This window comes from Pogoniulus pusillus, chromosome 9 (genome assembly GCF_015220805.1).
Source record: "Pogoniulus pusillus isolate bPogPus1 chromosome 9, bPogPus1.pri, whole genome shotgun sequence".
In the NCBI taxonomy this organism is placed as follows: Eukaryota; Metazoa; Chordata; class Aves; order Piciformes; family Lybiidae; genus Pogoniulus; species Pogoniulus pusillus.
In genome coordinates, this window is record NC_087272.1 from 3,158,857 (window position 1) to 3,173,520 (window position 14,664).

General features: G+C 51.4%; 1 protein-coding gene across 10 annotated transcripts in view; it reads left to right on the plus strand.

Annotated features, from left to right (window-relative positions):
- The window catches only part of PDLIM5 (PDZ and LIM domain 5), a 169,225-nt gene that overhangs the window by 105,718 nt on the left and 48,843 nt on the right, over nt 1-14,664 (plus strand). For 2 of the 10 annotated variants that reach the window (XM_064148342.1, XM_064148345.1), the window contains exons 6-9: nt 4,116-4,133; nt 5,170-5,342; nt 6,240-6,276; nt 13,962-14,096. In XM_064148342.1, coding sequence (XP_064004412.1) covers nt 4,116-4,133; nt 5,170-5,342; nt 6,240-6,276; nt 13,962-14,096 — 363 coding nt within the window. Of the gene's footprint in view, nt 1-4,115; nt 4,134-5,169; nt 5,343-6,239; nt 6,277-9,911; nt 10,079-13,961; nt 14,097-14,664 lie in introns of those variants that run through there. The other 8 variants (XM_064148350.1, XM_064148351.1, XM_064148346.1 and 5 more) reach the window with 5 other exon arrangements.

Below are 14,664 nucleotides of genomic sequence, written 5' to 3' on the forward strand. Positions count from 1 at the left end.
TGCAGCCATTGCATAGATAAATCCTTGGTGCATCCCTGGCTGATCGGTGTGAGTGCAGAGATGAATCCTTGGTGCATCCCTGTCTGATTGGTGTGGGTGCAGAGATAAATCCTTGGTGCATCCCTGTCTGATTGGTGTGGGTGCAGAGATAAATCCTTGGTGCATCTATTGCATAGATAAATCCTTGGTGCAGCCATTGCATAGATAAATCCTTGGTGCATCCCTGTGTGATTGGTGTGGGTTCAGAGGTAAATCCTTGGTGCATCCCTGGATGATTGGTGTGGGTGCAGAGATAAATCCTTGGTGCATCTATTGCATAGATAAATCCTTGGTGTATCCCTGACTGATTGGTGTGGGTGCAGAGATGAATCCTTAGTGCATCCCTGGCTGATTGGTGTGGGTGCAGAGATAAATCCTTGGTGCATCCCTGGCTGATTGGTGTGGGTGCAGAGGTAAATCCTTGGTGCATCCCTGGATGATTGGTGTGGGTGCAGAGATGGATTCTTGGTGCATCAGTGACTAGTTGGTGTGGATGATACAAGTAGTAAATGGTGAAATGCAGTGTGAAAGCAAAAATGGTTTGAGAATTGTGGAGTGAAGGGATGGATACTGAAGTTCTTTATCTTGAGAGTCGTAGAATACAGGAACAGGTTGCCCAGGGAGGTGGTTTAAGGCCTAACCCTGGATAGGTGTTCAAAGTAAGGCTGGACAGGACTCTGGGCAACCCAAACTGGTTACTGCTGAACAGGTTGGACTAGATGACCTTTGGAGGTCCTTTCCAACCCAGCCCGTTCTGTGATCCTGAATTCACAGAAGAAAAATGAGAGTAGAATCCATATACTCTGGTGCACGATTGAGGGTTTGGGGTTTTTTAACTGGCTTGCCTTTTTCCCCCCTTGCCTCGAAGCTGAATTCAGAGAGAGGCAAGTTGGGAACTCTTCCTTTGTCTCTGGCACCACCTTGTTGCCTCAGTGAGTCATTACCAGCAGACTCCCATGCCTTGAAAAAGGAACTTTTGTAGGATCCTGAAGAGAAGTCGGCAGGGCACTTGGTTTGTAGCACCACTTTCAGTAAGACTGCTGATTTCACTGTGGTAGCTGCTAGAATGCAGTCAGCTGATTGTAAACAACTGCATTTCCCTGGAGTTCCATACACTTAATTACTGCTTTGAAGCTCAGATTTTATGCTTTGCTATTAACTGGTTTGATGCTTTACATCATTTTCTTCTCTGTGTTACTTGTGCTCTGTCCTGGAACTGCCATTCTACTGTATATCTCTCTCTCTTTTAGTAACTTTGAGATGTGCCCCATGGTTGATTCTATGGACTTCACAAATACTGTGTGCCAGTAAATCCAGGATCTTGATGTGATTTTGTGCAATACCTTTCACATAATTTGTGACTGGCTGGAGAGCAGCCCTGAGGAAAGGGACTTGGGGGTGCTGGTGGATGAGAAGCTCAGCATGAGCCAGCAGTGTGCATTTGCAGCCCAGAAAGCCAAGCAGAGCCTGTGCTGCAGCAGCAGAAATGTGCCCAGCAGGGCCAGGGAGGTGATTCTCCCCCTCTGCTGTGCACTGCTGAGACCCCACCTGCAGTACTGCATCCAGTTCTGGAGCCCCTGGGACAAGAGGGATGTGGAGATGCTGGAGTGTGTCCAGAGCAGGGCCAGGAGGATGCTGAGAGGGCTGCAGCAGCTCTGCTGTGAGCACAGCCTGAAAGAGTTGGGGCTGTGCAGGCTGGAGCAGAGGAGGCTCCCAGGTGACCTTCTTGTGGCCTGCCAGGATCTGAAGGGGGCTACAAAAAAGCTGTGGAGGGACTTTTTAGGCTGTGAGGGAGTGCCAGGACTGGGGGAAATGGAGCAAAGCTGGAGGTGAGGAGAGTCAGAGTGGAGGTGAGGAGGAAGTTGTTGGTGATGAGAGTGGTGAGAGGCTGGCATGGGTTGCCCGTGGAGGTGGTTGAGGCCCCATGGCTGGAGGTGTTTGAGGCCAGGCTGGCTGAGGCTGTGGGCAGCCTGCTCTAGGGTAGGGTGTCCCTGGGCATGGCAGGGGGGTTGGGAGTGGCTGCTCCTTGTGGTCCCTTCCAACCCTGACTGATTCTGTGAGTCTAAGTATTAAGCCTACATATCCCCACCTCCCTGGGCAGCCCATTCCAATGCCAATCACTCTCTCTGCCAGCAACTTCCTCCTAACATCCAGCCTAGACCTCCCCTGACACAACCTCACACTGTGTCCCCTTCTTCTGTTGCTGCTTGCCTGGCAGCAGAGCCCAACCCCACCTGGCTACAGCCTCCCTGCAGGTAGCTGCAGACAGCAATGAGCTCTGCCCTGAGCCTCCTCTGCTGCAGGCTGCACACCCCCAGCTCCCTCAGCCTCTCCTCACAGGGCTCTGCTCCAGGCCCCTCACCAACTTTGTCGCCCTCCTGTGGACACCTTCCAGCACCTCAACATCTCTCTGCAATTGAGGAGCCCAGAACTGGACACAGCACTCCAGGGGTGGCCTGAGCAGTGCTGAGCACAGGGGCACAAGAACCTCCCTTGTCCTGCTGCCCACACTGCTCCTGAGCCAGCCCAGGATGCCATTGGCTCTGCTGCCCACCTGGGCACTGCTGCCTCAGCTTCAGCTCCTCTCTCCCACCACCCCAAGCTCCCTCTCTGCCTGCCTGCTCTCAGCCACTCTGGCCCCAGCCTGTAGTGCTGCTTGGGGTTGTTGTGGCCAAAGTGTAGAACCCTGCACTTGGCATTGTTTGATCTCATCCCATTGGCCTCTGCCCACCCATCCAGCCTGGCCAGATCCCTCTGCAGGGCTCTCCTACCCTCCAACAGCTCCACAGCTGCTCCTAGCTTGGTGTCATCTGCAAACTCACTGATGCTGGACTCAGTCCCCTGGTCAAGATCATCAGTGAAGGTGCCGAACAGGACCCAGCCCAGCACCGATCCTGATGATCCACTGATTTGAGAGTAATGCTTTCATAGTTCAACTCTTCTGTTCTCATTTCCCACCCTGATCAGTGCCATTACAGGTTCTTCACATCAGTTACTGCAGACAAAGTTTTATAGCCCTGTGTTCTGGTGTCCACACTGTAAGCAGGATGCAGACCTCTTGGAGTGAGTGCAGAGGAGGCCAGAAAGATGATCCAAGGGCTGGAGCACCTCTGCTAGGACAGGCTGAGGGAGCTGGGGGTGTTCAGCCTGGAGAAGGGAAGTCTCTAGGGAGGCCTTAGAGCTGCCTCCCAATAGCTGAAGGGATCCTGCAGGAGGGCTGCAGGGGGACATTTCCTGAGGGTGTCTAGAGACAGGCCAAGGGGGAGTGGTTTGAAGCTGAGGCAAAGCAGGATTAGACTGGACCTTAGGAAGAAGTTCTTCAGTACCAGGGTGGTGAGACTCTGGAATAGGTTGCCATGGGAGTGCTGTGGCTGCTTCCTACCTGGGGGTGTTCAATGCCAGGTTGGATGAGGCCTTGAGCAGCTAAGTCTAGCTGAGAGGTGTCCATGCTCATGAGTGGGGAGGTTGGAGTAGATGATCTCTGATTTCCCTTCCAAGCTGAGCCACGCTGTGATTCTGTGCTCTTGCAAGTCTGCTAGTGCAGAGATGGGTGACAGCATGTGGGTTGCTGTGGGGGAAATTTCCAAGTGGGATGATCTGCCTGCTCCTTTGAATTTCAGAGAGAACACATTGAGCATCAGCATCTCCATGTCATGCTCCACAGTGTCACTGCCTACACTTCTAAATGGCCTGGTTGTGATCCAGGCTTAATTTAAGACTGTGTGGCACGTTTGGCCCTTTGCCTCTTGTGAACCAAAGGGAGGATTTGATGAGAGCCACTGGATCTGAACCAGCCTTACCCAGTTGTACCAAAATAAATTCTCCTGTAATCCTTGTGAGGAAATTGCTCTGAGCTTCTTATGACAGTTCTGTGGTGCTGTGGCTCTGTTAGTAGCATGTGAACATTGCTATTAACTGGGCTTGGGTGCCCTCTCCCACAGAACTAATTCGCTAGAACAATTAGCTGCACTTCTGTTCCAGCTTTCTGGGTTTGTTTCACTTTGTTTTCCTTTTCTCCTTTTCCTGTTCCTGCTGGGAAAACCTTTCTCCTGCTGTCTTCCTCTCTCATCTCCAAGGAAAAACCCACCCAAACGGTAAAGGCTTCAGCGTGTACGTGTCTTGTCCACACTGTCTTCTGCCACGTGAAGTGTGTCAGCAGCAGAACAGGGATGTGTCACAGGCTGCAATGCCATAGCGTCAGGGGGGAATAAGGACAGGGAAAAGGCCTGGTACAAGCCAGTCCAAATCCAATCCCATCCGAATCCTGGACAAATGGGCAGAGTCCAAGGGGATGGCTTCAGTAGCTCCAAGTGCTGGTGCTGCACTTTGGCCACAGCAACCCCATGCACAGATACAGGCTGGGGTCGGAGTGGCTGAGAGCAGCCAGACAGAGAGGGATCTGGGGGTGCTGATTGATACCCACCTGAACATGAGCCAGCAGTGTGCCCAGGTGGCCAAGAAAGCCAGTGGCATCCTGGCCTGCATCAGGAATGGTGTGGCCAGCAGGAGCAGGGAGGTCATTCTGCCCCTGTACTCTGCACTGGTTAGACCACACTTTGAGTGCTGTGTTCAGTTCTGGGCCCCCCAGTTTAGGAGGGACATTGAGATGCTTGAGCGTGTCCAGAGAAGGGCGACGAGGCTGGGGAGAGGCCTTGAGCACAGCCCTACGAGGAGAGGCTGAGGGAGCTGGGATTGGTTAGCCTGGAGAAGAGGAGGCTCAGGGCAGACCTTATTGCTGTCTGCAACTACCTGAGGGGAGGTTGTGGCCAGGAGGAGGTTGCTCTCTTCTCTCAGGTGGCCAGCACCAGAACAAGAGGACACAGCCTCAGGCTGTGCCAGGGGAGATTTAGGCTGGAGGTGAGGAGAAAGTTCTTCCCTGAGAGAGTCATTGGACACTGGAATGGGCTGCCCGGGGAGGTGGTGGAGTCGCCGTCCCTGGAGCTGTTCAAGGCAGGACTGGACGTGGCACTTGGTGCCATGGTCTGGCCTTGAGCTCTGTGCTAAAGGGTTTTGACTTGATGATCTGTGAGGTCTCTTCCAACCCTGATGATACTGTGACACTGTGACACTGTGAACCCGGGTGGTGTCAGAAGCTTTGAGCTTACTGTTCTCTCCTGTCCCTCGCTGCAGCCCCCCCCGAAAGCACATCGTGGACACCTACACGGAGTTCTACCACACGCCCACGCACAGCGACGCCAGCAAGAAGCGGCTGATTGAGGACACGGAGGACTGGCACCCCCGCACCGGCACCACCCAGTCCCGCTCCTTCCGCATCCTGGCCCAGATCACCGGCACCGACCACGGTGAGTGCGCCTGGCGCGAACCGCAGCCACGGCCTTGGGCAGGCAGGTGCTCTGTGGAGACGGGCTGAGAGAGTGGGGGGTGTTCAGCCTGGAGTGGAGAAGGCTCCAAGGAGATCTTACTGTGTCCAGTTCTGGGTGCTTCCATTCAAGAGAGATGTTGAGGTGCTGGAAGGTGTTTGGAGAAGGGCAGCAAGGCTGGGGAGGGGCCTGGAGCAGAGCCCTGTGAGGAGAGGCTGAGGGAGCTGGGGGTGTGCAGCCTGCAGCAGAGGAGGCTCAGGGCAGAGCTCATTGCTGCCTGCAGCTGCCTGCAGGGAGGCTGTAGCCAGGTGGGGTTGGGCTCTTGTGCCAGGCAAGCAGCAACAGAAGAAGGGGACACAGTGTGAAGTTTTGCCAGAGCAGGTCTAGGCTGGATGTTGTTAGGAAGTTGTTGTCAGAGAGAGTGATTGGCATTGGAATGGGCTGCCCAGGGAGGTGGTGGAGTTGCTGTGCCTGGAGGTGTTGAAGCCAAGCCTGGCTGGGGCACTTAGTGCCATGGTCTGGTGGATTGGGCAGGGCTGGGTGCTAGGTTGGGCTGGCTGAGCTTGAAGAGGTCTCTTCCAACCTGCTTGTTTCTATGATTCTAAGATCTCCCACTTTTTGCCTCCCCTTTCTCACTGCTAACATGGAAAGTGGGCCAAGGGAAAGGGCAGAGACGAGCAGAGCTACCTTTCAGCAATCCTGATCATGGAGAGACTCTTTATAGACACCTCTCACTTCCCCTGGGGTGTAGAGCTGAGGAGTCCTAATGAGCCTCGTAATTTGCTTCAGTGAAGGTGTTGGTACAGGGCTAAATGTCAGTGTGAGGTGGTAGAGTGCCTTCAATGCCTTGGAAAATCAAACTCTTCTCATTTGTTGCAGTGGAAGAACCCGAACATGAAGCTGCAAAGAAGACAAAGTAAGTTGATGTTTCTCATTTTTATTAAGCTCAATACATTTATATTACTTTTAATACTTTAATGCTATGCATGTGTTAATTCTTAACTGCCAGCTTGGTGCATTTGTGTGAAACCTGGGGGGGGGTTTAGGATGTTGCTGCTACTGTTGCCTTCTACCTTGGCATGTGAACATCTGGAGCTTTTCCTGCCTGGACCAACCTTCCTGTTGGTGAAATGCAGTGTTCGTGATCGTGCAGGAGCTTGAGATTCTCTGTGAACCTGAACAGATTCTGTTTGCTGTGCAAGATCAGCTTGTGGATGTGTTTTCCTCCCCCTAATCCTAACCAGGCACTTGTGGTTTGTGAGTGTGGATCAGATTGCAAAGCAGAGCTGAAAAACAGTGGTAGGCTGTGAATGGGAGTCAGCTGTTTTAATTTGGCAGATGTGGTTTTGTCCTAGTTTGGAGCCACGAGCTGCCCAGGGCTGAAGGACAGAAAGGTTTTTTTGCACCCAAGGGAGTGAAATAAAAGATCTTGGCACAGAACTGGAGGCTAAATATGAGTGCCATTTACACATGAACACAGAAACACAAAAGGGGTTCTTCACTCTGGAGAAGAGAATGCTCCAAGGAGACCTTCTTGTGGCCTTCCAGTATCTGAAGGGGGCCTACAAAAAAGCTGGGGTGGGACTTTTTAAGGGTTCAGGTAGTGATAGGACTGGGGGGAATGGAGCAAAGCTGGAAATGGGTAGATTCAGACTGGATGTTAGGAAAAAGTTCTTCAGCATGAGGGTGGTGAAAGACTGCAGATCATAGCAATGACAGGGATGTGATGGAAGGTGGCCAGAGAAGGGCCATGAGGATGGTCACAGGGCTGGAGCTGCTCTGCTGTGAGGAGAGACTAAGGGAGTTGGGGCTGTTCAGACTGGAGAGGAGAAGGCTCCAAAATGATAGGCTGGATGTTAGGAGGAGGTTGTTGGCAGAGAGAGTGATTGGCATTGGAATGGGCTGCCCATGGAGGTGATGGAATCAGTGGCCCTGGAGGTGTTGAAGTAAAGCCTGGATGGGGCACTTAGTGCCATGGTCTGGTTGATTGGCCAGGGCTGGGTGCTAGGTTGGACTGGCTGAGCTTGGAGATCTCTTCCAATCTGCCTGATTCTATGATTCTTATTGTGGCTTTTCAGTATCTGAAGTGGACTACAAGAAAGCTGGGGAGGGACTTTTTAGGCTGTCAGGGAGTGATAGGACTGGGGGGAATGGAGCAAAGCTGGAAATAGGTTCAGACTGGATGTTAGGAAGAAGTTCTTCAGCATGAGGGAGGTGAGAGAGTGACACAGGTTGCTCAGGGAGGTGGAGGAAGCCTCATCCCTGGAAGTTTTGAAGGCCAGGCTGGATGTGGCTCTGGACAGCCTGATCTAGTGTGAGGTGTCCCTGCCCATGCCAAGGAGCTGGTTGATCCTTGAGGTCCTCTCCAGCCCTGACAATCCTATAATTCTAAAAGGAATATATACACAAACTAGACCCAGTTCTCCACCTGGGCCTTCCAGAGCCTTCCAAAGCCTTCAGCCTCCACTCAGCCTCAGCAGGCCCAGGAGCAGGCCAAACTGCCCCTCCCCCCCCATCAAGACAGGCCTGCAAAGCCTCAATGCCCCCTGACTAGGCCTGGTGGTATAGCTAGAAATTAGCTTGCCAGCTGTGACCCAGAGGAGGCCATCAATGAGCCAACATTCATGGGATGAGCTTCAACAAGGCCAAATGCCAGGTCCTGCACTTGAGTCAAAACAACCCCAAGCAGTGCTACAGGCTTGGGGCAGTGTGGCTGGAAAGCTGCCTGCAGAAAGGGACCTGGGGGTTGTGATTGACAAGCAGCTGAATAGGAGCCAGCAGTGTGTCCAGGTGGCCAAGAAAGCCAGTGGCATCCTGGCTGGGATCAGCAATGCTGTGTGCAGCAGGGGCAGGGAGGGGATTGTCCCCTTGGACTCTGCTCTGGTGAGGCCACACCTCAAGTACTGTGTTGGGTTTTGGGCACCTCATTACAAGAGAGATGTGGAGGTGCTGGAGTGAGTGCAGAGGAGGGCAAGGAAGCTGTGAAGGGCCTGGAGAGTAAATCTGATGAGGAGTGACCAAAGGAGCTGAGGATGCTTAGTTTGAGGCAGAAGAAGCTAAGGAGAGACCACATGGCTGTCTGCAGCTGCCTGAAGGGACTGCAGCTGCTGGTCTCCTCTCACAGGTAATTGGAATGGCCTCAAGCTGAGACTGGGTTTAGACTCGACATTAGGATAAAGTTTTTCATTCAGAGAGTGGTCAGGGACTGGAATGAGCTGCCCAGGGAGGTGGTGAAGTCACCCAGCCTGGATGTGTTTAAAGGTCGTTTGGCTGTGGTGCTTGAGGCTGTGGTTTAAGGTGACCCTTGTAGAGTAGGGTTTTAGGTTGGACTTGGTGATCCTGAGGAGCTTTGCCAATCTGAATGTTTCTGTGATTCTGAGACCTCTCTCCCCCACACACCAAGACATAACAGCAGCTGCATGTGCTCGGCAGAGAGAAAGGGAAAGAGAGAGCTGTGGACTCCCTTGCACAGGGAGATGCAGGAAAGTAAGAGCAGAAGAAACCATTGCAGTGTCCTGTGTGCTCCCCCAGGACTTCCTGCAGGGCTTTCTTTATGGTTATACCAATTAACTCTTAATTTCCCTTAACCCACAACGGTGCTGTTCCAAAAGAGGACCTCCTAGAGGCTAAATCTCACAGTTCAATGGGAGCTGTTCTGATTTTTGCCTACCACTCGGGACCTGGGGGTACTGGTAGATAGTAGGCTAAAGATGAGCCAGCAGTGTGCCCAGGTGGCCAAGTGAGCCAATGGCTTCCTGGGCTGGCTCAGGAGCAGTGTGGGCAGCAGGACAAGGGAGGTTCTTCTTCCCCTGTACTCAGCACTGGTCAGGCCACATCTTGAGTGCTGTGTCCAGTTCTGGGCCCCTCAATTCAAGAGAGATGTTGAGGTGCTGGAAGGTGTCCAGAGAAGGGCAGCAAAGCTGGTGAAGGGCCTGGAGCACAAACCCTATGAGGAGAGGCTGAGGGAGCTGGGGGTGTGCAGCCTGCAGAAGAGGAGGCTCAGGGCAGAGCTCATTGCTGTCTACAGCTCCCTGAAAGTAGGCTGTAGCCAGGTGGGGTTGGGCTCTTCTCCCAGGCAACCAGCAATAGAACAAGGGGACACAGTCTCAAGTTGTGCCAGGGTAGGTCTAGACTGGATGTTAGGAGGAAGTTGTTGTCAGAGAGAGTGATTGGCATTGGAATGGGCTGCCCAGGGAGGTGGTGGCGGCACCGTGCCTGGAGGTGCTCAAGCAAAGCCTGGCTGAGGCACTTAGTGCCATGGTCTGGTTGCTTGGCCAGGGCTGGGTGCTAGCTTGGACTGGATGAGCTTGGAGCTCTCTCCCAACCTGCTTGATTCTATGATTCTATGCCTACAAAGAGAGGAAGGCAATGCACAGATAGGAACAGCGCATGGAGATTGCATGCTGCCTTGCAAATAAACTGCCGAAGACAACCCTTTATTCCTTCCTTTCTTATGTTTTCTTCTATCACTTTTGTTTGTTGGTTGTTGTTGTTTTTTTTTTTCCTTTTCTGTGTTTTTCTTTTGTTTGTTTGTGTTTTTTCCCCCCACAGGGAAAAGGTTCCCATCCACGTCTTTAGCCCCAAATATACCAAATTACGTGACTGGCACCACGAAGTCTCAGCACGTGCTCTCAATGTCCAGTGATTTTTACCCCGAGTTGCCAAAGAGAAATAGAAACACTCAACTTCCTTTCTTCTTTTTTCCATCTGCTTTGCAAAAAGACAAAAAAAAAAAAAAAGGGGGGGGGGGGGGGGGGGGGGGGGGGGGGGGGGGAGAAATAAAAAGGGGAAAAAAATATCTTTCACTTAGCCTTTACTGCAAGATCAATTCTAGCCTTTTCTATACCTTTTTTTTTTCTACTGCTGTGTCAAGAGAAACCACAAGATGAGAGTGTTTTTGTGCTGATCACTGGTGGGCACACCCCCACTCCCACTCCACACCCCCCCACCTCCCCTTCTATTCAGCCACTTGAATCTCCCAACGTGGCCCTGGCAGTTCTTTCTTTTGCCTTGCTGAGTTTGAGGTGCTGTAGGTTGTTAGAAAGCAGAAAGTGAGCAAGGAATGAATAAGGAAATTGTATTGCTTGGTTATTATTTTTTGGGGGGGGGGGGGGGGGTAGGTTTGGAGCAAGAAGACAAAGAGGAACTGTATGCACTTATTTCTCAGTGTTGTCCTTAGCAGAAGAAATTAGCTTGGATAGGGTTGGACTTGATGATCTGTGAGGTCTCTTCCAACCCTAATGATACTGTGATACTGTGTGGATCTCACTAGGCTCTTAGCAGGGCCAGTTTTAGAGTGGTTGTAAATGTTTTACAAAGCAGAGCAAGGAGGCAGAAAAAGTGAAAGGGGGGGGGAAGAAAAAACCCAAGCCCATAGCAGTGCTGCATCGTTGTGATTTGAAGTGCAAGCTCAAAGAGAAAGGCTCTGCTTCTTAAGCTAAGAAACTGTTCATCTTGTGGAAAACTTGGGGGGGGGGGAAATACATAATACCCCTGAGAAATACGTTGCTGTGTACTTTTAGGGGCCTCAACACATCCTCTAGCAGGAGCAGAACGAGGCAGTGGTAGTTATTTATTACCGAGTGAAGCCTGTAGGCTTTCTTGTGTTTATAAATAAAAGCTTCCTGGCCCTATGGTTCTCCTGTAAAATAATGTATTATAGTAGCTACACAGTCATTAAGTTATGCTTTCTGAAGCTTCTAAGAGGATTGTAATAAAAGCTGCTTTTATCTTAGCTGTCTGTTTCTCTTTTGAGTCTTCTCTGATGTCCTTGGATAGCGCTGGAGCGCTTGGAGCTGTCATTTCCTTAACACCTTCACACTCTTACCTTCACAAAGCTATCACAGGAGTCTGCTGCTGTGTCTTCTACTGCTACAGTGTTCCTGCCTCTGTTTTCAAAGGTTGTGTGTTTGTGCTGGCCAAATCAATGTGGGGGTTGCAGGAACCAATGAAACAATTGGTCTTTTGCAGGGGCTACAGGAGTGAGAAGCTACTAAGTGTAGTGTTCATGGAATCGGGGAAGGTGCAGGCTTTTAAAGGTGAATTCTAAAGCACACAGAAGACCCTCATAGAATCAGCAGGTTGGAAGAGACCTCTCCAAGCTCAGCCAGCCCAACCTAGCACCCAGCCCTGGCCAATCAACCAGACCATGGCACTAAGTGCCCCAGCCAGGCTTGGCTTCAACACCTCCAGCTACGGCCACTCCACCACCTCCCTGGGCAGCCCATTCCAATGCCAATCACTCTTTCTGACAACAACTTCCTAACAACATCCAGCCTAGGCCTCCCCTGGCACAACCTCACACTGTGTCCCCTTCTTCTGTTGCTGCTTGCCTGGCAGAAGAGCCCAACCCCACCTGGCTACAGCCTTCCTTCAGGTAGTTGTAGACAGCAATGAGGTCTGCCCTGAGCCTCCTCTGCTGCAGGCTGCACCCCCCCAGCTCCCTCAGCCTCTCCTCACAGGGCTGTGCTCCAGGCCCCTCCCCAGCTTTGTTGCCCTTCTCTCAACACCTTCCAGCACCTCAACATCTCATAATTTCTTAATGAGAAGGCTTGCAACTGGCTTGGACTGGATGAAAGGCAATATTTGCCATTGGAATGGGCTGCCCAGCGAGGTGGTGGAGTCACTGTGCCTGGAGGTGTTGAAGCCAAGCCTGGATGAGGCACTTAGTGCCATGGTCCGGTTGATTGGGCAGGGCTGGGTGCTAGGTTGGACTGGCTGAGCTTGGAGGTCTCTTCCAACCTGTTTGATTCTATCATTCTGTGATTCTAAGGCTTGTAGTTTCTTCAGCTGACCTACAGATGTCTCTGACAGAACTAGTGTGAACAGAATCATGTCAAGTCCAAATGCTTCTGCAGGCTTTGAGGGGCTAGGTGGGGTTATTTGTAGTGGAAAATTGAAGGGCAATATTTGCCATTGGAATGGGCTGCTCAGGGAGTTGATGGAGTCAGTGGCCCTGGAGGTGTTGAAGCAAAGCCTGGATGAGGCACTTAGTGCCATGGTCTGGTTGATTGGCCAGGGCTGGGTGCTAGGTTGGACTGTCTGAGCTTGGAGCTCTCTTCCAACCTGCTTGATTCTATGATTCTAAGTGTTTTAAGCTTGTGTTTCCTTTTCAGATGGTTTATACTGCTCTACAGTACAACAGCAGCTTATAGTATTTGTCATTTTACGTTTAGGAAAGGCCCAACAGAGAATGGAGACTTGAGGTAACAGCCAACTTATGTAACACTTAACAGTCCCCCCCGTGGATGCCTAACAATGCACAGCCTAAAGCACAATTAGCTTTGCACCGGTAACAATGGACTAAGGCACAGCACACCTGACACACCTTTTGGCTTCACTCCCTGGGGCCAGTCTGGCAAAATGTTCACTTTTAAGTCTGTTTGGGATGAGAAGTGGCAGTCAGTTTGATTGCCCCCCTCTGCCATGTGGGAGTGAGCACTACTACTGACCCCAAGCATGTCAGCCAACGCGCCCGTGTTGGAGGAGGAATGTGAAGGAGGGTATGAAAAACCTCTGGCTGTGTTCAAAGGAAAGGGCAGAGTTTCAGGGGAGATTGATGCAGTGAAAACTCTCAAGGGTTATCCCTCTGGCTCTCTTCTTTGTGAAGGCAAAATGGTTTGACCTTCAGGTGTTTCTGTGTTTCAGAGATGCCAATGGAAGTATTTTCACGTGAGCATTTAACTGAGCATTATCTGTCTTACCACTTCTTTACCCTTTGAAGGGTGTTGACTCGTTGAGCCCTCACTGAGATGTCTACATTTCAACCCTTAAATCAGTTTCTTAAAGCTGAGGAAAGCAGCATAGCTTTCATCTAAAGTTTCTACAAGTGTTTTAGTAAGTGACACTGGGACAGGTTGCCCAAGGACATGGTGGAAACCTCATCCCTTGAGGTTTTTGAAGGCCAGGCTGGATGGGGCTCTGATCTAGTGTGAGGTCCTTCTGCACATGGCAGAGGGGGTTGGAACTGGAATATCTTTGAGGTCCATTCCAACCCTGACACTCTCTCACTGTGAGAATGGTGAGAGCCTGGAATGGGTTGCCCGGGGAGGTGGTTGAGGCCCCATAGGCCCCATCCCTGGAGGTGTTTAAGGCCAGGCTAGATGGGGCTGTGGGCAGCCTGTTCTAGTTGAGGCTGTCCCTGCTGACTGCAGAGGAGGTTGTACTGGGTGACCTTCAGAGGTCCTTTCTGAAGGGACCTCTTAAACATCTCCTTCTCTGTTTAAGGCCAGGCTGGATGAGGCTGTGGGCAGCCTGGTCTAAAGTAGGGTGTCCCTGCCCATGGCAGGGAAGTTGGAACTGGCTGCTCCTTGTGGTCCCTTCCAACCCTGACTGATTCTACAACTCTGTGCTTACTTCTAATTCCACAGCACTCTATTTCCACCTGTGTTTTAGATACTCACTTCTAACACCTGCTCCTTTTGAGTAACCAGATTGGGTTTGGCAGTCATTTCGTTGTCCTGGGTAAACACAAGTCTGGATTTTCCAGGTTTGTACTTCAGCTAATCCACAGCCACTGCAAAGTCTTTGTCCTACAGTTGGTCAATCCTGAATCAATCTGTCACAAGTTGTGTTTTAACTCTGTTATAAATATCCATGAAGTGTACCTGCAGGTCTGCCTAATGGAGCAGGATCCCAGGAAGTCTGTATTGATCTGAATAAAAGCTCCATAACTGCCAAGACTTTGGAGATGCCACCTGTTCCAGAATTCCCACCTACACCTTTACCACTTACAAGGTCTGCTCCTTGGTCTTTCCTAAGTCTTAATCTTTTTCAGCACTTAAGGCTTCCTGCATCATTGAAATGTTTTCATTTCTCATGCTAATACAAAACAACAAAGAAGATTAAAGCAGGCAGCAGTGCCTGTTCCTGTGGATTATTTAGTCTACTCAAAACTTGTGTGTGACTGTACTCTGCACTGCTTAGACCACACCTTGAGTGCTGTGTTCAGTTCTGGGCCCCCCAGTTTAGGAGGGACATTGAGATGCTTGAGCGTGTCCAGAGAAGGGCGACGAGGCTGGGGAGAGGCCTTGAGCACAGCCCTACGAGGAGAGGCTGAGGGAGCTGGGATTGGTTAGCCTGGAGAAGAGGAGGCTCAGGGCAGACCTTATTGCTGTCTGCAACTACCTGAGGGGAGGTTGTGGCCAGGAGGAGGTTGCTCTCTTCTCTCAGGTGGCCAGCACCAGAACAAGAGGACACAGCCTCAGGCTGTGCCAGGGGAGATTTAGGCTGGAGGTGAGGAGAAAGTTCTTCCCTGAGAGAGTCATTGGACACTGGAATGGGCTGCCCGGGGAGGTGGTGGAGT